The sequence below is a fragment of the Haemorhous mexicanus genome, chromosome 6 (assembly GCF_027477595.1).
Source record: "Haemorhous mexicanus isolate bHaeMex1 chromosome 6, bHaeMex1.pri, whole genome shotgun sequence".
Lineage (NCBI taxonomy): Eukaryota > Metazoa > Chordata > Aves > Passeriformes > Fringillidae > Haemorhous > Haemorhous mexicanus.
The window spans coordinates 54,244,641-54,264,083 of record NC_082346.1 but is presented as its reverse complement, the minus strand read 5'-3'; the positions used below and the strand labels follow the sequence as shown (position 1 = coordinate 54,264,083).

Genomic DNA, 19,443 nt, shown 5'->3' with positions numbered 1-19,443 from the left:
CATAGTATTTTTAATATCAGACTGAGGAGAACAGACCACCCCTGCAATTTTCTTTGCCTGCTGGAGGAACTCATCTCTTGGGTTTGCATCATGGTAGCAAAATGCAGGGCAGAAAACAAAGCGTAGGCAAGGCTGTGTCTGTCATTTTCTCAGTTGTTAATTCTCTCTTACCCAGAACCCTCAACAGAAGAATGTTACAAGTGGCAAACAGGGCTTTAAATATAGTGTGCTGGAGTCTTGGCAATTGATAAAGTGGATAAAGATTCTCTCATTGTGGAGATCCCACCAGCTCTGAAATGAGACAAAATAGTTCTGACTGAAGGCAGCAATCTGTCACCTTTCAAATTATGACACTGTGGGGCAAAACTTACATCAGAAATCTGTTAAGAAGTATCTAAATGCATTTAAGTACATCTCACTTGGCTGAACTTCAGAAGCTCACAAGCAATAACAAGTAACTTCAGGTAAAGGCTGTGCTATCAGATCTGAGTGTGAAGGTTGAAACACACCTGACTCTGTGCAGCCAAACACTCATTCTCTCTCTTCTTCTTCCAGGTGAAGAAGATTGCAGCAGAATATTATGATAACCTCCCACATCACCAGTCCTGGATTCGAGTTCTGTGGGACTTTGTTTTTGATGACACTCTTGGTCCTTATTCAAGGGTTAAGAGACTGTGCAAGCTGGCAAAGGAAAGCTAACGGGGTAGCTCGTCCTGCTTCAGTGGCGTGTGTTTGTTCATTCCCATGACTTCAGTTTTCTGCAGAAATAGAAGGATCTTTCTGTGTACTGAATTGAAGTTGGTGCATGCTGCTTATGCCAAGAGAATGGGTGTGAAAATGAAGCAATTTTAGACAACTGATACTTTTTAATAAAGGATATTTGTATATGCAACCCTCAGAACCTAGATTAGAGTGAACTATGATTAGGTGAACCTTTGGTCTAGGCTTAGAATTAACTTCTAGGGACATATGTGCCTAAGCCTAAGTTTTAGCTTTGTCTGTGGTGGGAATGTTTGTTGTGTGTTATGTGTGAGCATGTGTTTGTAGTTCAGGACTGGTTTCTCTTGGTGCCAGATTGGAAGTAGATGCTCTGTGTGCACAGGACTGTGGAAGCAGGGAAGACTGGCATGCAGTAGTAAATGATACTCTCTGGAGAACACAAGGGTGCTTTTAGCTCAATGTCTTGTCTAATCTAATATCTTCTGATAATTGCTAATAGCAGAAATTTTATATATGCAATGGAGTATGTTTATATTTTTGTATGTCTGTAACATTAACATTATTTCAGTAGCTGCTGTTTGATCTTTATTCCAGAGCTTTGTCTAAACCTTTTTTGAATGAATTTCCATTCTTAGGATATAATACTATTGCTAACTGACAGATCTGAACTGTGTCAAGGAAAAGACCTTTTTTTAGTGTTCCACCTACTTCCTGATCAGCAGCATGAATGTGCCTCTGAGGAACTGGTTGGTCCTCTCACTCACTTTTCAACAGTATTCATAACTTCATGTATCTCACCCTTTTCCCTACTGTAAGTACTCTGGGGAAAGGATAGGTTCTAGTTTTAATTTTTCCTTGCCAAAACTATTAGCATTCCTGGTCATCTTTCTTGGTCTCCTTTATATTACACCCCTTTCTGCACATGGGAGTTAGGAGTACTTGTCAGTGAAGACATGGAGGTGTCTTCATCTTCGTGGTGGTATTTGTTCCTAACTGCTTTCAGAATAATGGCAATTCTTTTCCTCTGTCGTTCAAGGGGCACAACTTAACATTTGGGAAGCACGTAAAACGGCCTCTGGTGGTGTTAAGGGGATGTACCTGGAACATGGAGATGGGGTCGTTTCTCTCTCTGTATCTCTTACTTGGTGCTATTGACATTAACCTTCATCTCTCATTTCCACTTACTGGCATACTGAAATCTTCCTGCTTGTCCTCTCCAATTATAAACATCTGGCTATCCTCAATAATTCTGTATCATCAAAAACCTTAATCAACATAACCTTTCTACATGCAGCACAATATCTTGGGAGTCAGGAATTCAAATGCCATCTAGTAAATTCCCTCTCCCATAGGAAACTGACAAATTATTTCTGTCCTTACAAAGTGGTTAAAAGAGATAGATTATGCATTTATATATAATTGCCCTGTAGCCCTCTAACAGTTTGGGTTTTTTCTTCTGGAAATCTGTGGCTGTGACAAAGATTACTCTGCAGCCTCATTGGTCCCTCAGAGTATCAGACCTGGGAAGCCTGATTTCCTCACTAAATGTGATTTTGTTCCTTCCTTCAGCAGCACTGGATCCAGTGTGCAAGTCTGTCTGTTCACTAGGCAGCTGAACTAAACTGCAGCCATTTGGGTTCCTCCTTCATTTCCCCATTCTCCATTTTTCTCACCCATGGGATTTTGGCAGTCAGGTAAATAAATACCCAGGCTTGCTCAGCGGATCAAGATCCTTTGTAATACAGGGGCTGAACACCAAGTTATTCACCAATACTGTTTTGTCCTTTTGGACAAGAAGTGCAAGAATGAGGCAAGAAGCCAGTACTTCAGCCTTTACTGATTCCTCAGTGATGAACATACTTAAAACATTATATCTGAATTATTAAAGCTGCTTTTCTCCAAGAGGAAGAGGTGCTGCTGTGGGAACTTCCATTACCTTTGTATCAGTGCTTATGTCAGGGAATTTCAGGTTTTTATTAATTTACTTCAGATTTGCTGGCACTCTGATCACGTATTCAGTTTCCTGTGTCATTAGCAGTTGTTCCTCAACTTTCTTGTCCAATTTAATAAGTTAATATAAAAACCCCAATAAAGATTATGCTATCTTCCTCAATATGACTGTTGTCCTTATCCTCTTTGATGAGTGACCTTATACTGCAGTTCCCTTACTCACCTTTCATGATCCAGTCACCTATCTGCTGTGGACTACTAACCTAGCCTGACACAGAGGCTCTGGTGTAAATGAGCCAACCAAAACTATTAGCTGCTTCTTCACCTGCCTCCCATCAGTGTTTCCATCATGGTCCCAACTTGCTTAGCCTGGGCAGCCCCACATTCCTCCTGCTCAGCACTGTTCATCTCAGCAGGAATCAGCTGGAAGCCTGCAGTGCCTGCAGCTGTGCAATGTCAGCTGAGTTCCAGTATTTGGGGTGCTGCTGGAGAAGGCTGTGATCCTGTTCTCTCCACGGGCACTTGTCTTTGCTACTACCAGTAATGTTGGCAGGAGGGGTTTCTTTCATAACCTTGGGGCATGTGGGTCTGGGTTAAAAGTGTGTTAGAGTTATGTAAATTTTTATTCCTTTTGCTTAAAAATTGATCCAAATCTCGTTCATTGTTTGGGCACACAGGCTCTGGCAAATAGCTGTATGAAAGGGAGGATTGGAGAGTGATGGCCCCTTAGATTTCTGCTATGTAAGATGCCTGTGGTCTGCTGTGTTGCAGTGGCTCAACAAGCCCAGTATGAAAGGACACCCTTTTCTGCAGAGACAGATGGCAAATGGAATTACTGTCTGGGAGGAGAGAATTCTCTGGTAGTGCCATTACTGGAAATAAGCCACCTTGCACATCCCTGTCACTGGAGCTGAAGGCTGGGAACTGGTGCAGTGATGCCAGGACTGCTCCCCTGCCAAGCTCCACCTTCCACCCCACACTCTTTGCTCCCACTATTAAGTGTCCCTGTGCAAACTTCAGCTTATTATGCTGTAATTATATAAGGCCTGCAAAGGTAATTGAAGAAAGTAAGAAAATCCCATTTGCAGCAGCTGGCTGATGTTAACACAGGGGCATACCATATCCAGGCTGTACAACATGGTACTACTGACCTTAGGCAGAATGCCACATTCCAAGGAAAAACATGAACCATGCCAAGCACCAACCTCCAGAACCTTAATCAGGGTTACGGGAGAGTTTCACAAAACAGATGTGATCTTGAGAAGCAGCAGTTTTGAAGAGTACTTGCCATTATCAGGTATGCCACTAAATGGGTTTATAATTAGGAAATGCATGAGCTACTGTAAGAGATTTATGCAACAGAACATTCTAATCTCTGCTGTTACTGATGCTTGGCTGTGTTGCTCATACGGGGATGGCTCCTTCTTGTGGTCCTGGGGTTGTTGCAATGTGGTGCACATCAGTGTCTTCCTGCTTTAGTTCCCATGTGGAAATATTTATCCTGCTATTTAACCTCTCTCTTGCCTTCAGCTGGCATTAAACAGCTAACAAACATCAGTCTCAGTCTGGAGCTCACTGTTGCATTAAACTCAGATTTCTCCCATTTCTCCCATATTTAATCTACAGTATAACCAGACTGTGAAAAAGACTCATTTGTAAAAGGCATTTGAGTTGCTTTGAAGACTGCTGAGGAACACCCCAAAACAGAACAGGTAACATTTTACAGCTGACTGCCAAACAGCACCCATGCTGCCTTCTCTGCTGGGTCTCCTGTAGCAGGCTGGCTGTCCCTCCTGCCTGCTCCACCAGCAATGGGACAATCACAGGCTCTCCTGGGCTGCTGCATCAGGCTCTGCTCCCAAAACCAATCCTCAGGGCCTGGCTTTTAAAATAAAATCTTTATGGAAGCCTGAAGAAATGAAGGGAACTTGGAAAATACTTGACAGATTTCAATAGTGGACTCCAATCCCTTGGCTTTTGCACGAGGTTACCAGAATACGGTATCAAGACAACTACCAAGCAAAGCTTGCACCAGACAAAGTCAAGCAGAAATTCCCAAAATTGCTCTTGATGCCTCAGGTTTTAGCTTTTATATTTTTCAGATTCTGTACTGCTTTAGTGTGTAGTTCTGAGCTTCATATTAAGGGATGGTAAGCTCTCTTCACAGAGTAGGGAGACAAAACAATTCCTTCTCTAACTCAGGACCAAGGACAACCAATCCAAATTTCAGGCCCAAGAGCATAAACAACGTGGACTGAAGAGAGAAAACTAAGAAGGATGGGACTTCATAACCTAAAGCTCTAATTGGACAATTAACTCCAATATGCAAATGGACCAAAACTTATAAGAGACCTTGTGACCAGTCAACCATTTTTGGGACCATTTTGGGTTCATCTTGAGTGTAGCCCTGGCTGAGCTCTTGTACTGCCCAAAGTGTATCCATTGAGGCCTTTTAATAAATACCTACTTTATTCTTTAACTCTGTTAGGCTCTGTTCTAGGTCAGCCTTGACAAGGCATTACTCTGGTGGGAAGAATGGCTGTAAAGGAAACAATTTCATGGCCTGGATGATATGACTGGCTATGCACTGTTAAGTGTGCAGTGTCCTGTACCAGTAAAGCTCAAGACCTGCACACCATTAACAAATGACTCCCCTTAAGTCCCTAGTCAGCAGTGCTGTGCCTGGGATTTCAGTTTGCATCCACCTAATACCTTTGGTAGCCTTGTTCTGCATAAACATCTCCCTTTTATTACTGCAAATCTGCAGGAGCACAGATGATGGGACCTGTGTATTTTCAGTGATAGCAGGAGATGTGGTGGCCTGAGAAGAGCCTTAAGCCACTGTCCTTCACTTGCTTTGGTAAAACACTGCTGAGATGGTGGCAGCCAGACTGCAGGAAGTGGTGCTCAGCCAGCCATGTGAGAGGGCTGGGCAGGTGAGGGCCACGTCTGCCTGTGGGAGAAGGCAGGGCTGCTGTACTGCACCAGCCACGAGGCACTCAGGCTCTCTCCTCATGCAGGAGGCAGAGCTGCCACCCCACAGTGAGTCTCAGTCACCTTCCTCTTACCACCAAGTGACACAGATGTGCAGGAAGTGAAGGGACAAATGAAACAAAGAAAGGCCAGGCCGTGTGGACAATAAACAGTTTATTACCAATATGAACACAGATACTGTGATGCACTGACGTACCATTTTTAATATCGTGATAACTCTGAGACAAAGAACTTGTTGGCTGACAACTAAACATGTCTCTTTCTTCTGGTGATGCCTCAATACATTTCTGTTGGCAAAGGATCTTCATTTACATTGCAGACTACTAGTAAAATTACTTTGAAGTCATCTATCAAAAGCAAATGGTTCACGTGTGTTCTTATCTACTACTAAAAAGAAAGGTAATACATTTAAATAAGCAAATACAAAATACAAAAAAGGCTGACAAATCCAATGTGCAGTGTCAGATGAAATCTAAAAAATCCAGAAATTTAAAATTTAATAATCTTTAGATTAAGACTTGTAAAATGAAGCAAATCCAAGGCAGCAGCAAGCTTCAAAGTGTGCTGAGTCTGCTAATAAAAAGGGTGTAAGAACAAAGACAGTGCCGGTGTCCTCTCTCACCATCTTGCATGACCTTGGTACACTTAGAAATGATCCAATCTTCCTAGCATTCTTAGTACCGTCCAAATGCTTTGCAATCATTATGTTGTACTGATTCTACTCAACTCCTGCCGTATGGCTGGAAAACCAAAGCAGAGAGTTAGTGCACAGTGGTACATCCAGTGGGATGGAGATCGCTCAGTGCAGAGGCTGCAGAAAGTACACGCTGGTAAAAGGATGAGTGGAGGGTAAAAGGATGAGTAAGGGTAAGCAGTCAGCTGCTGGCTTGCAAACTGCAGTACTACTGTGAGAAGTTGCATCTGTGGTGTATGTGAATGCCTTATTTTGCACTGGAATGAACTAGGGAGGCTCTGAGGGCCAAGCTGCTGGGACAGTAGCGTATGGACAAGGGTCTCTCCAGCTGCAAACTGCCTCGGAGGTTTGTGAGCACACAGATCTAGGGCAAGGGCACAGGGAATGGATTTTAGCTGTTTTACAGTCTCCTCTTTTTCCCCTTCCCTGTGAATCTAAGGTGGGGAGTGCAGGGTGTGGACATGCATCTTCCTATGCCTTAATGTGGCCTTCAAATGGGAATTCTGCTGTGCATTTCAATAATGGCCCTGAAAAATACCTTCAGTTGTAAACTGCAGAGCAATTTATAAAAAGTACTGATACATTTGGTACAGCTGCTGTACTCTCCAATGTATTATAATAATATGTGGTTATTTGTAAAGCTGTAATCGAGTGAAGGTCTAAAATGACTCTTCAAGCATAGGAAACCTACAGAAGATTTTTGGGAAGGATTTTCAGTTAGCTTCCTTTGTCCCCTCCTCATCCCAGACCTGTGTGGCCGGCAAGTTACAAGTGAATTTTACGGTTGCTGATTGTGATAAATTGATGTGCCATGGGCTACAGGCAGGCCCTTTCTCACCCTCCCACCTGTGAGAAACACCAGCCAGCAAATTTCTCATAGGCTGGTGGCAAAAATGTTCATCAACAGCATAATAAAGGATGTAAGTGCAGTGTTATGGTCAGAGCTCAGATAAGGTAGATGCTTGTTCTTCAAATGTGTGTATAAATCAGAGCTGTTCAGAGAAGCCTGAAAACACCAGGGAATTCTCTGCAGTTCCTATCATCTTATCTATGGAAAATTAGTCATAAAGATGAGAAAAATAATAATTTTTCTCTTTCTTACCATCAATTATCTCCTCTTTCACTTTGTGTAACTCTCTTACAACTTCCTCCAATATTTCCTGATGAGACAAAACACAAGTCAGCTGCTCAGAATTTCCTTCTAACTGGTGGAAGAAAATGCAAGTTTAACATGGTTGTGCTTGTCCCCCACCTCCATTGCTGGTCAGAGCCTAGCACTGCTAACAGCTACGTCTGCACTCCCAGACACGGATGCAGAAGATGCTGACATATTTACTTGCACATTTCTGTGCAGACATAAGGGATGAAATAGCAGTGAGATTGTGCTCTCTTGCTGCTCACCAGCTAGCCCTTCCCTAGGCACCTAGTTGTAGAGGAAATCAGAAGACTGAACAGCCGTTTTGCTCGTACAGCGCATGCATGGGGGAAAATGGGTAGCTTGCCAAACCTCTAAAAGTGCCAATGACATTTCCACTCACCTGCTTCATTCGATCAAAATCTAAGGCATCCATAGCCACATCGTTGCTGCTGCTCACTGGCTTCATCCTTGAGAAATGGAAGAAAAGCATAAAAAGGCCAGTCAGTTTCCTGCAATGTGTGCTAAGCTGCACCCACCTGACGGTGTGGATGAAATCGACCCCAGAGCAGGAGCACCTGTGTTCAAGTGCTGGTCAGGAATATGTGGCAGCCAGAGAGCAGCACTGCTCCTGTATGCACTACCTGACCCTCATAGATGCTGTGAATTTTTTTCTTTTTTTTTTTTTTCATGTTGGGAATCTCAACGATTTCAGATAAGAAAATGCTGAGGGGATAAAGCCTGTTGAACACTGTGGTTTATTCCAGCATTTGCAATTTGCAAGCCACACATCTGGTTTTCTCTCAGTCCCTTTTCTGTACAGCAGCCCTGTCCTGGCAACCTAGGCTTTCACTGGGTCCTAAAGAAATAGTAGGTTACAGCTTAGAAAAATATTATTGGGAAAATAATAACCCACTAATCCTTTCCTTGGAAGACTTCAATGAGTCAAGTGTGGCTTGTTGATAGTGTTATGTATCACAGTCATTTTTTATTGACTCTGAAACAAAACCAGTCTGGCCTTAATGGCTAGTGCACCTGAGTGTTATCAGTCTTTCTGCATGGTATTAGTCAGTGGGCTGAGCCATGATGACATCTGATAAAATAAATTAAGGAACTAGAAGCCGTTTGCCTTTCTCTTTTAATCAGTAACTCTAAAACATTTAAAAAACTAATGATGCTATACAAAGGCTTCAAATAACTTTGCCATCATTTTTAAGCCCAAACTGGGGGCTGGTGGAGATGCTGCTGCTCTTGAGGGTTGCTTGGTCTTGCAACCCTTCCTTGGGAAATCCTGACATGTGTCCTACCATCTCACAGCTAAGGGAGTTAAGAAGTTCCAAATGCCATCAAACTGATGTGGAACGGAAACAGGTCACTATGGAGAGCTTTAGAAACCTGCCCTGCTTCCCCCACAGAAGTCTTTCAAGCAAGCACTACTACTACTGAGCACTACTCCAAGTGCTAAATTAGGAAACTATTTTTCCCCACTGAACTCCTCCTTCTGGAATGCAATGCCGTTATAAAAGATAGCTACTGAAATGTGATGGCTGCTTTAAATAGCCCACGTTTCATTCCCATTTCCAAGGAGGAATAATGGTCTTTTTCTATCTATTTGAAGCTCATGTGTTTCCTAGAACCAACATGTTTCCCTGGTTTTAGGAGAGCTGGCAAAACTATATTTTGCTATAGTAACACTGATGCATCCCTCTGAATGCTTGGGCAGAACATGTTACGGCATTTTAAACAAAGCAGCAAGTATGTGCAGATAGTTGCCATTGGCAACTTACCACTCTCCAGACTATCAGCACTGTCATATACCTAACAATGTAAAATAAGTGACTTCTCTTTGCAGTAAATACTAAACATTTGTAAGCCTGCGTTCTACCTCCTTATTCAGCTTATCCATCCATCTCAGTGTCCAGTAAAAGCGGGTGCTCCCAGACCAGCATGGGAAGCAAGCTGTCCAATATCAAATTTTATCTCTGTGATTAAAAACATGGGTGCTGATCCTGAAGCTTGGCTATTCAAACTATTAGGTTTCTTGGCTTTTGACACCTGCTGGTTTCTGTACCCCATGTGTCTGAAAGATCTATCTGTGGTGAGGCCTTTTTACGTCTTGATTTTATTACCAAGTTTCACTCTCCTTTCTTAAGCACCCACTGTGGCTGCATGGGTAGAAGAATAACTTCCCTTATTCCAGCTGCAAGCTCTTCAGATCATTTCTGCTTTTGCTTTTTAATTTCTGCAGAGGTTGAGCAATGAAAGCTTCACCTATTGGCAGGGTCACCATGAACCTGCTGTAGAGAGATGGTCCAAAATGTGATTTCCACATGGCACAGCACTGCCAGACCCGTGTCTCTGACCCACACACACACACATGGATGGTTTAAGTGCTGGTCCCAGCGTGATTAACATCTGTAATGCCCAAGTGAGCAGGGGGCTGTTTCCATGGAACAAAGCTCTGACATGACACCTTCACACTTGGTGCAGCGACAGACGAAGCAGATTGCAAGAGAATGAGCAAAAGATGCGGCAGAAGACGAACACTAGTGCTGAATGATGGGATGAGCCAAAGGACAAGCCAAGACAGTTAAGAAGCCAGGCAGTTAGCCAGTACCTAGAAGACACGTGGGATTGTGTGGGGCTCTTAGCTTCACAGCTCTTCACCACTGATGGATTTCTACAGCAATGGAATGAAACGAGACATGAGTTGTGCGCGTGCCACAGGGACAGCGTGACCATCCCGCCTGCCGGCCGGCCGCAGGAGCACCCCATGCAGCTCACCTAGAAAGTAATGAAGATACAGGCTTCTCAACAGAATTGCTCCTTTCCCATGGCTTCTTCCCAGAGTCTGAAAAACAAACATGAAAAGGTAGTTTATTATTTTTGCTCTAAAAATAAAAATATCCTGAAGTTGATTGTCTTATACAGTTGTTTTTTTTCAGTGAAGATGAGTGACTTAGGAGAAGAACCAGGAAAATGAGATTGCTGAATGAGTGCATTTGCCTACATTCTTGGGAAAGCATTAGCAAAAATCTGCTTAGTGATCCCTTTAATTAGAGACCACATAGTTAAAAAATACTAAAAAGAAATGGAACTGGAACAGCAGGAGGAAAAGCATAAATAATTTCTATTAGGAAATACAGGCTAATTGCTGCAAGGCTTACTTTATTCAGTACAATATTTATTTATATTTTAAATTAAGAAGTCTTAAGTTTTCTGTCTGCATAGTTGGCAGAAAATGTGGGTGTATGTAAAAAAAGAGCAGTAAGAGCCCACTATGCAAATCTCCACAGAGAACTTATTTAATGTTGTGTGCACTTCTAACTCAGAGAACACTCCCAAAAAGCTGTACTACATAACACTTGTTGCTGAAAGTGCTTCCTATCATCCTCGTATCCTAAAATGAACTGTTGCAGAGATTTGACAACTTTATATACAAGGATTTGCTTCTCTGTGAGGTCCTGAAAAGCCTTTTAAAAGAATTACAGGCACTCCCAGGAAATCTCTAGATCTCATTTACATACACCTTTCTCCTGGCTTCCTCCCCTTCCCTTGCAAAGCACACAAGTCATGGCTTTGCTCCAAAAGGAAGCTGGAATGGCTAAATAGTCATTCCCTTGGGAGAGATTCTCAGTATGTGTGAAAGCCAAGACTGATGCAGGGATGAATGTGAGTGCTTGCAGCTCATCTACTCAGATACAGTTATTTTAATTCATTTTAGGAAAACCAATTTAATCTGGGAACTCTCAGGATCAGCCTTATTGCAACAAACTAAATAGCAGTTTGACATCCAAACCCCAACTGTATAGATCAAGACATCTACACTACAAAAAGTAAAATAATACAGCTTTTTTCTCTTAAAAGATTTAGGTGTGTAATGTTGAAGACACAGATCCTCAGCTACACGTCTAACTAAACTGTCTTGCAATTTTCTTGACTGTGAAGCATATAAAAGTCATAATTTCTTGCTGAATAGAGTTTTTAAAACCACAGGTTTTTGGGAATTTTTCTGATAGTTACTGTTAGTTTCTGCACTCAGAATTAGGACAACGAATCCAGAATCTAGAGGTGGTGTAGAAAACTAGATTAAGAAGACAACTACAATGCCAGTAGTTCTACTTAATTAATACCTGATGAATTTTGCTGCTGCTGGGCAGAGCCTCGTGTACTGGTTGAAGGAGAGGTGCTAGCATCATCCTACAAAGAGAAAAACAGGACATTACTGAGTTTTAGGGATGAGTGCAGAGTCCTCTTCTGCTCTGGAGGCAGCTGCAGCACATGTGGTACAAAAGCAAGTTTCCTCCCTGTCCAATAGGCACTGTTGCCAAGGTATGGGCTCAAGGCCATTTAAACTTTAACTTTCTCACACTGGGTGGAAAAATACATCATTTTTTATTTTAGTTAATATGGACACCTTTTCGTGATTACACTCAATCACTCTTACCTCTACATACCAAATCAGGTGAAACCACTCTAAAGTTGCCTAAATACACCCACTTCCTAAATTTAGAAACTCTCTGAGATGTGGAAACTGAGCCACCTAAAGGAACTGCTATATCCCAGTCTTTCACCCCAAGTCAGCCACCAGTACCAGAGAGAGGAAGTCAGGTACTAACAGAATGTAACTAAATCAATTAGTACTCCTCTTAAGTAGAAGACTAAACACTTCATCAGACATTTGGACTTTTTTATCTCAGATTTATGTGTGACAGATCATAAATCATTCATCCATATATTTGGCATGACAATATTATCTACCAACCCTCAAAACATACTCAGGTAAAGCATCAGCTCTGCATTGTAAAATGGAATTGCACCCAGTTTGAAAGAACATGAAATGAACTCAAGACACAAACAGATGCTCTCTAAAACACTTTTCTAAAGAGACTGGTGCTATTGAAAAGTCTGACTGGGGATACAAACTAACGTAGACTTTCAGCAAGAGAGAATAAGGGACAGAAAGCAGAGGCTGGCAAGTTAGAAGCTAAACGGTGCCTTTCATCTCAAAGTGCATGGTTCAAAACCAGCTTTGGGGCAAGATTCAGAGCAATGGTCGCATAGGGATTCAACAGGCAAATTCCATGCTTGAAGCATGCCTTGGACAACATGCAGAAAATAGCTGCTTTTCTCCCTAAACAGTGAAAAGTGCTTATTCCTGCTCTTCCTACAAACCTTTTTGCTCGGGGCAAGACCTAGATTGCTTTAATGGACTTCCTACTGAACAGCTTTGTCTTTGGAGAGAACATCTCTACACAGGCAATACGAGGCACACAGAATGCTTTATGGCCTTGCAGCTGTGGCAGAAAGCCTTCACAAGGGTACTGGCTAGCAACAGCAATGCTGAATGAGCAGCAGCCTGGAAAAGCACCACGTTGGAAAGGACACAGTGCAAGTCCTGCCTTCTCCTAAAACAGAAAAGATCTTCCACACTTTACCAGTTCAACAGTGTTCAAAAGTGTTTTCATCTGCATGTTGGACTCAAAATTGTTGCATCAAGTTCAGTCTACAGACTGAGTCAAATAAAACCACTTGTATAGCTGCTTTTGTGGAAGATAAATTAATCAAAGTTCCCCAAAGTTGTCCAAATTCTATCTTAGTTTAGTGTACCTAGTGTGACCTATATGGTCACATATTTTGACTCCTGCATGATCTAATGGTTAATACACCATTTTCCCTTCTTCCACCCCCCGTGTTCTCTGTGCACTCTGGGGTCTGAAGTGAGCTAAATCTTGCTTTGCATGGAGGTTGGCAATCCAAATTTACATTGCAGGGCTGATGGTCCACTTCAGCTTTGCTCAAGCCTCAAATATAAAATAAGAAACACAAACTTTATCTCAAGTTAACTTGCCAGAAGGTTCAATGCACCTTCTTACAGGCCAATAACCTCCTGCTCCCCACAACACTGGGATTAGACCATGAAATAGAGCTCATTAACCTGGTTTAGACAACACCTCCCTAAGAATAAAGCAGCTGTTCCTGTTTGTAGGGTGCTGTTCCCAGGAAAGGTGGGAGCAGTTACATTCGGCTTTGGATCGAATGTGCACATCTATCCCTGGATCAGCACAGCTTTTTACTGCCTGCCAGACACAGTGAATGAGCACAGGGCTTTGGCTTACAAGGAACCTGCAAGAGCACAGCAGGGAGGAGTGTTTCACTTACGTTTTGGCTTTCCTCTTCCTTCTTGTCAGCTGGCTTGTCTGACTGCGACGCTGCTTTCCTCCTTTGCAAAGGAACAGGAGACAGGACACAGTCAACCCTCTAGAAACAATCCTCACAGGAAGACAAGATTCAGGCTTGGGTGGGAATTACTATCTCTGTAGCTCATCCCAGGGAACATAAAAATGGCTGGATGTGTTTGGTTGTGTTGGGCTGGAGTGGAGGTGAAGAATTCAGATCCCAGTGATACAACTCAGGGAGAGGGGCAAAATTATGAGGTGGTGTTTAACAGAGGAATGCAGGGTGTGGAGCATAAGGAAATGTGATGAAACAGGGAGGAAGCAAAGCTGTGTACAAAACTGGGTGAGAAAAGGATGGCTTCTCTCAAGGATTCAGGAAGTCCTGGGTCCTACACTGGAGGAACAACTCATCCCTTTTCAGGGGCTTCTGAGGACCGACCCAGCCTACAGCAGGTGGCTCAGGTGGGTATGGCAGTGATGACACTGCTGGCAGCCAGCTCCAGTGTCAGTTTGTCACCTGTCCTATATCCCACATGCACAGAGAAAGGGCTCCAGTCTAGCAGTGCTTCCACATGATGGGAAAACTGTCCAAAAAGCCCTTCAAGCCAGGTTCACCCTCACTGGGAGAGACTGGGCACCATTTCTGCTCAGCCAAGACCCCTTCTTCCCTCCAGGGTGGGAAAGCTCTGTCTGGAGACAAGGAATCAAGAAACCAGCCCATCCACCTGGTTTTCAAGTACCTTTGGTGAACAACAGGAGATTATTTTTGTCTCAAAACCACTTCAAAGGCAGCAGAGCTCCTGAGCCCTGTAGTCCCAGGAGCAGCAGTGTTGGTGCTGCCTGCAGAAGCTGAGTAAGGACCTGAGAAGAACACTCATTTCTACTTCCCAAGGGGGGCAAAACCCTCTGAGAAGAAAGTGGCAAAGAGCTGCAATTCATCCACTGGGAAACTGGACATGATAGTAATGTTTATTTTTGAAAAAAACATGATAAAACTTCTTAGGCATTAGCCAAACTGGATGATGAAAAGAAAACCAAATTCTTTATTTTTAAGGCCTATTTAGGTTTTAAACCCCATCAGCCAGGAGCTGAGACTCTAGAAATCCAATTTCTCGTTTGAGACCATCAGGGGAACTGCAGCTCAAGTCTCCACATGGACTTTGGTTGTGCTGAACTTTACCCTTATCCACCTGTGAACACTTCCCTTAGCAGATGTTTTTTAAACACCAATCTGACAGGTTTTTCATTTAGTCTTGGTTCTGAAGTGAACAAAATTCAACTCAGGAAAAAAAATCTCTGGAAGCACTAAGAAAAGCTTCTGACAAAAGCCTTACTGGATAGACAACTTGGAGGATTTTATGAATATTTGACAAAAAACTGAACAAACTGAGCAGTATGTGTCTGTAGGACACAGTGCTCTGTGGGAATTATTTCCAGATATTTAACTGCATTAACAATTTTACTAAATCAGTAATAATTTTTGGTCTTTCTCTAATATTTACTTGATTTTTTTCAACAAAAATAAGTTGTAATTATAAATATAAGTGAGGGAAATATTTGCCAGGGTTAGATTTATGTCCTGCAACAAAATTAACTGGGCTGGGAGTGACAGTGGTCTGTGGGTTCATTATTCTGTTTGCACTTTAGTCCTGAGGCAAAGGGCTGCTCTCACAGGGCCCACTGAATCTAGAGAGTGGTATTTTATAGCACCTGAGCTCTCAGAAGTGTTTTCCTCCATTACTTACTGAGCATTAGACATATTCCCTGTGTCTGAACATGGGGCTTACTGCTCAGAAAAGGGCCCCTGAGATCCCATGCTCACAACTCTGATTTCTGTATTGAACTTGCTCAATTTAAAAACAAACCAGTATTTTTTTTACCTTCTGGTAATAGCAGGCAAGTAAGGGAAGTAAGTACAACCTGAAACACAGTGCCAGGTTCTTCCTTTCCCTATGTCATCACACAAAAAAAGGAATTTGCAGCCAAAGGAAATCCTCTCAGTATCAGCTTCACAGCATGTGCCCAGACTGCACCCTTGGATGGCACTTGTGTATTTCCAGGTACCTCCATGGCTTTGTGAAGCAAAATTTAGGGGAAAACTCTGTTGCTATCAGCTCCCTGGGAAAGGATTTGTAGCTCAGTTATTTTCAGAGTAGAGGTAGCACAATGCTTATGGTAGTGCAAGTGCTTTTGTCAAGATACCAGGGGAATTCCACTCTAAATACCTGGAGACACAAGATCCTACTGCCAAAAGCCTTACTGGAGTATACACTTTAGACCAGAACCACACAAATGTGCTGAATTTCTATATCCAAACACATGAGATGCCCATTCAGCTTGCTTGCTTGAACAGAGCTAGTTACCCCAGCATCACCAAACCTTACTTTACCTGTAGACAACTTCCAGTTATAGAAGGTCATTCTTGGTACAGAGCAGGCCAAGAACACATAAAATCTATTAAGAGCTGTCAAGCTATTTTAATTCTGAAAAGAAAGAAAATTATCTATTTGCTATTTTATACTGCTGGGAACTTTTTAGAGTGTTGTGTATTCATTTACTTTTCAAAGGATTTCACAAGGATTTTCAAAGAATCCGCAGCCCATGTTCAGAATTTCTTCTGAAGTGGACAGGACATGGAGGAAAGCTGAAATCAGACCTTTTCAGCTGAGAACTGTCTTTATACTAAGACAACATTATTTAAAAATTCCATCTCTGTGCACTCTACAACTGCACCTACCCTTCATTATTTTATTCATCCTTTTCTTTCACTATTTGCAAGTTTTAAAAACTTAGATCTAGAAATATAGCATCTTACACTAGGAAAAGGCAGCCGATTTTTCCAATGCAACACCTTTCCCATTAAAAGTTGGGCAATACTGGTGACCAAAATCTACCCAGGACCTGTCAAATTGCAAGGAAACACCCACTGCTAACCACAAAAATGACAGTGCCTCGTTCCACAATTTGCTGCAGATCAAATGGGGCTTACCAGAGGTGTAAGTACAAACCTTTTTGCCAGTAATTTATTCATTTCTTCCATTAGTCCTCCTCCTCCTCCTCCGCTACTTGTTCGATTGGCATCGCTCTTAGAGACCCCACTGGGGCTGGACCCTCCTGAACCATCTTCTGGCTTAAGAGAGAAATCAAGACTGGAATTAATGAAAGGTTTGCTTGACAACCACACCCTCAATGATTAGTTTTCCCAAGTGTTAGGAACAGCGATCACCATCACAGCCTGAAACCAGAGACAGGATGTGTTCTGCCTTGGGAAGAAGACCCACAGGAGTATTGCTAAAACCAAGGCAGATCTGGGTGATGCAAACGATTAAAAAATCACAGTGCTGATTGTTCATAATTATTTTTATGCATGGCTAAGCAACACTTACCTAAGTAGACAGCTACTGACCAGACCTCAACAGTCTACACTGCTTTTTTCTGTAAGTATAGGGTAGTTTTAACCACTTAAAACAAGTGAAAACACTAATGCATAGTACAATGGTGGACTATGTGGAAATAGTGAAACCCTGGCAATGTGAGAATTCACAGCCACTTGCTAACTCATACGTTCTGAAAAGAGTAAACTCTAGCCAACATTTCCTGCTCAGCTTCATTTGCATTGCAAAATTGCATTTAAAGGTTCGCCCAATGGTCAGCTGAAGCATGTTTCACCACGTTTCACTGTGGGTTTGCAGACCATTACACCAAGCCGTGCCAGGCTTCCCTGCAGCAGAGAAGAGCCCATTGGGGAGTCCCAGTGGCACCTCCTTACCCGCTGAACTCTCCTTAGTTTGGCACCAGCCAGAGCTGCTGCGAGCCCTGACACTGACCCATCTTCAGCGCCAGCCCCCTGGCCCGCGCCAGCCGGCAGTGGGGGCGGTGGAGGGGGTGCAGCTCCCATGGGTGGTGGAGGGACTGGGGGGGGTGGCGGAGGTGGGGGCCCCCCAGATGAAGCAGAGATCACAGCAGCACCACTGGGGTGGCCAGGTGGAAGTGCTGGGCCTGAAATGCAGAGAAGAGGAATTAGATGTGAAGCACGATCTCCTCCAGCCCACAGACAAGGTCAGGTTCCCACTCCCAGCACCATGGCCTGACTCCAGGACAAGGGGCTGATGCAAAGGAGCACCATGCATGTGAAGAGGTGCTTGTATCAATGGTCAGCCAGCTATAGTTGTGTCCTCCTGAGAGACCCTGTCACTGACAGTCTTCTCCCTCCTCTTCTCCCTGGCTGGGCTAGTGTTTAGTTCTGTGTCAGAATCAGAACACAGATAACGCTTCCTATAGGGTTCAGAAGTGGCACATTCTTCTGCTTCTCCCACAGCTTTCTATATGGAGATAATAAACTCCACAGACTTTGGTTGACATCAGCTTTTCAGGAGAATTGTGGGCTACAGTGACACATCCTCCTTTCTGTCATGCAGAAGGTGTGTGGCCTCAGCCAGTTTTGCAGAATAACCAGGGCAGAGTCCAGCTCCAAGTACCCTGAGCTTCTGCAAAGCTCCTCTTAGCAGCAGCCTGTTGGAAGGGCTGATGGTGGTAACTCCATTGCAGTGTTCCACCTGTCTGTAACAGGTCAGCTGAAAAAATACACCTCCCCAAAGGTATTTCCCTGTGTACACCATCAGAACAGGCTGCTCTTGGTATGTATTCACAGCTTCAGTTGTTCAGTGTTACTTTGAAAGACAGGTGGGTTTTGACTGAGAAATATTTGGAAACCATATTTAAAATTAACAGCTTGTTTTTCTTCTTATCTAGGTTTTATTATAATATTGCCTGATTTCTGTGGTTACTTCTGCCATTATTTCACACTCCCAATTCCATTCTTGAAATGAACCATAGCTGCTGTTAGAAATACTTTAAACATTTCAAGCCCTCTTTCGTTCATGAACACAATAGTTAGTAATTCATTGTGGGTACATTAAATTGTAATTGCAAAACTACACCCACCTAATTAGAGGGCAGCCTCAGGCAAAAATTGAACTGAGTCAAAATAATGGAGTAATGTGAGTTTAAAATAACTGTATTGAACTAAGTGGATTTCAAGGACTTACATCAGCTGAAGGACTGAGCCTTCAGTGGTTACAGTAATACTTTTAGCAGAAAGTCAAAGGAAATGTCAGTTTTCTTCCTTTTCTAGGCACACCACTTTAGCATTATATGTGGTTATAAACCTGAACAGATCCAAGTCACAAAACATATGCTCTGAATTGCAAATAGGCATTGCATGCAAATTGTTCTCACTCCACAGGCTTCATTTTAGATAGGCACAAGAAATCAAGACCGTACACAAAGTGGCCAGACCCAAGCCCTTGATCTGCCTTCAATGAGAAAGGTTTGCTGGAATAGTTACAGTGACAAGCCCACAACTATACCTGTAGTGAATACCAGGAAGAGAGTTTCCTGAATTAAATAAATTGCACAACCACAGGGAATTCTGGGAATCTTAAACAAAATCCATGTTCTATGTTTCACTGATAATGGAAATACCACTTAACAAAAAGAGTAAAAGTCACAATCTCTACCTATATTCCTACACAGACAAGAAACCTACCACAGACCTGGCCCCCAGCTTCAGAGAGCCCATCTGCTATGTTTGGACCAACTGAAAATAGGTTCTATATGAAGGTCTTTGAAACAATTTGACTCTGCTGAATGACAAAAATCTTGGTCTGGGATAGCACAGTAGGAATACGCACTGCAACAGCCCAGCTACAGGGTCCTGGTTCTGTAATTCGTACTTTTTGCCTGGTCCCTGGACCAGTCTGGAGTGATTT

The 19,443-nt window shown here is 42.9% G+C and overlaps 2 protein-coding genes across 8 annotated transcripts in view; one reads left to right on the top strand and one right to left on the bottom strand.

Moving 5' to 3' along the window:
- The window catches only part of DEGS2 (delta 4-desaturase, sphingolipid 2), a 31,657-nt gene extending 28,824 nt beyond the window's left edge, over window positions 1–2,833 (top strand). For all 3 annotated transcript variants that reach the window (XM_059850321.1, XM_059850320.1, XM_059850319.1), the window contains exon 3: window positions 556–2,833. In XM_059850321.1, the coding sequence (XP_059706304.1) occupies window positions 556–699 (144 nt within the window). In that variant the 3' untranslated portion in view covers window positions 700–2,833. The remainder of the gene's footprint in view (window positions 1–555) is intronic.
- A 2,967-nt stretch (window positions 2,834–5,800) lies between these two features.
- Window positions 5,801–19,443, bottom strand: part of EVL (Enah/Vasp-like) — a 142,796-nt gene continuing 129,153 nt past the window's right edge. For 2 of the 5 annotated variants that reach the window (XM_059850315.1, XM_059850314.1), the window contains exons 6-14: window positions 17,442–17,671; window positions 16,681–16,802; window positions 13,656–13,716; window positions 11,627–11,693; window positions 10,278–10,344; window positions 10,111–10,173; window positions 7,897–7,963; window positions 7,461–7,518; window positions 5,801–6,404 (exon numbers count right to left, since the gene is read on the bottom strand). In XM_059850315.1, the coding sequence (XP_059706298.1) occupies window positions 6,367–6,404; window positions 7,461–7,518; window positions 7,897–7,963; window positions 10,111–10,173; window positions 10,278–10,344; window positions 11,627–11,693; window positions 13,656–13,716; window positions 16,681–16,802; window positions 17,442–17,671 (773 nt within the window). In that variant the 3' untranslated portion in view covers window positions 5,801–6,366. The remainder of the gene's footprint in view (window positions 6,405–7,460; window positions 7,519–7,896; window positions 7,964–10,110; window positions 10,174–10,277; window positions 10,345–11,626; window positions 11,694–13,655; window positions 13,717–16,680; window positions 16,803–17,441; window positions 17,672–19,443) is intronic. The other 3 variants (XM_059850317.1, XM_059850316.1, XM_059850318.1) reach the window with 3 other exon arrangements.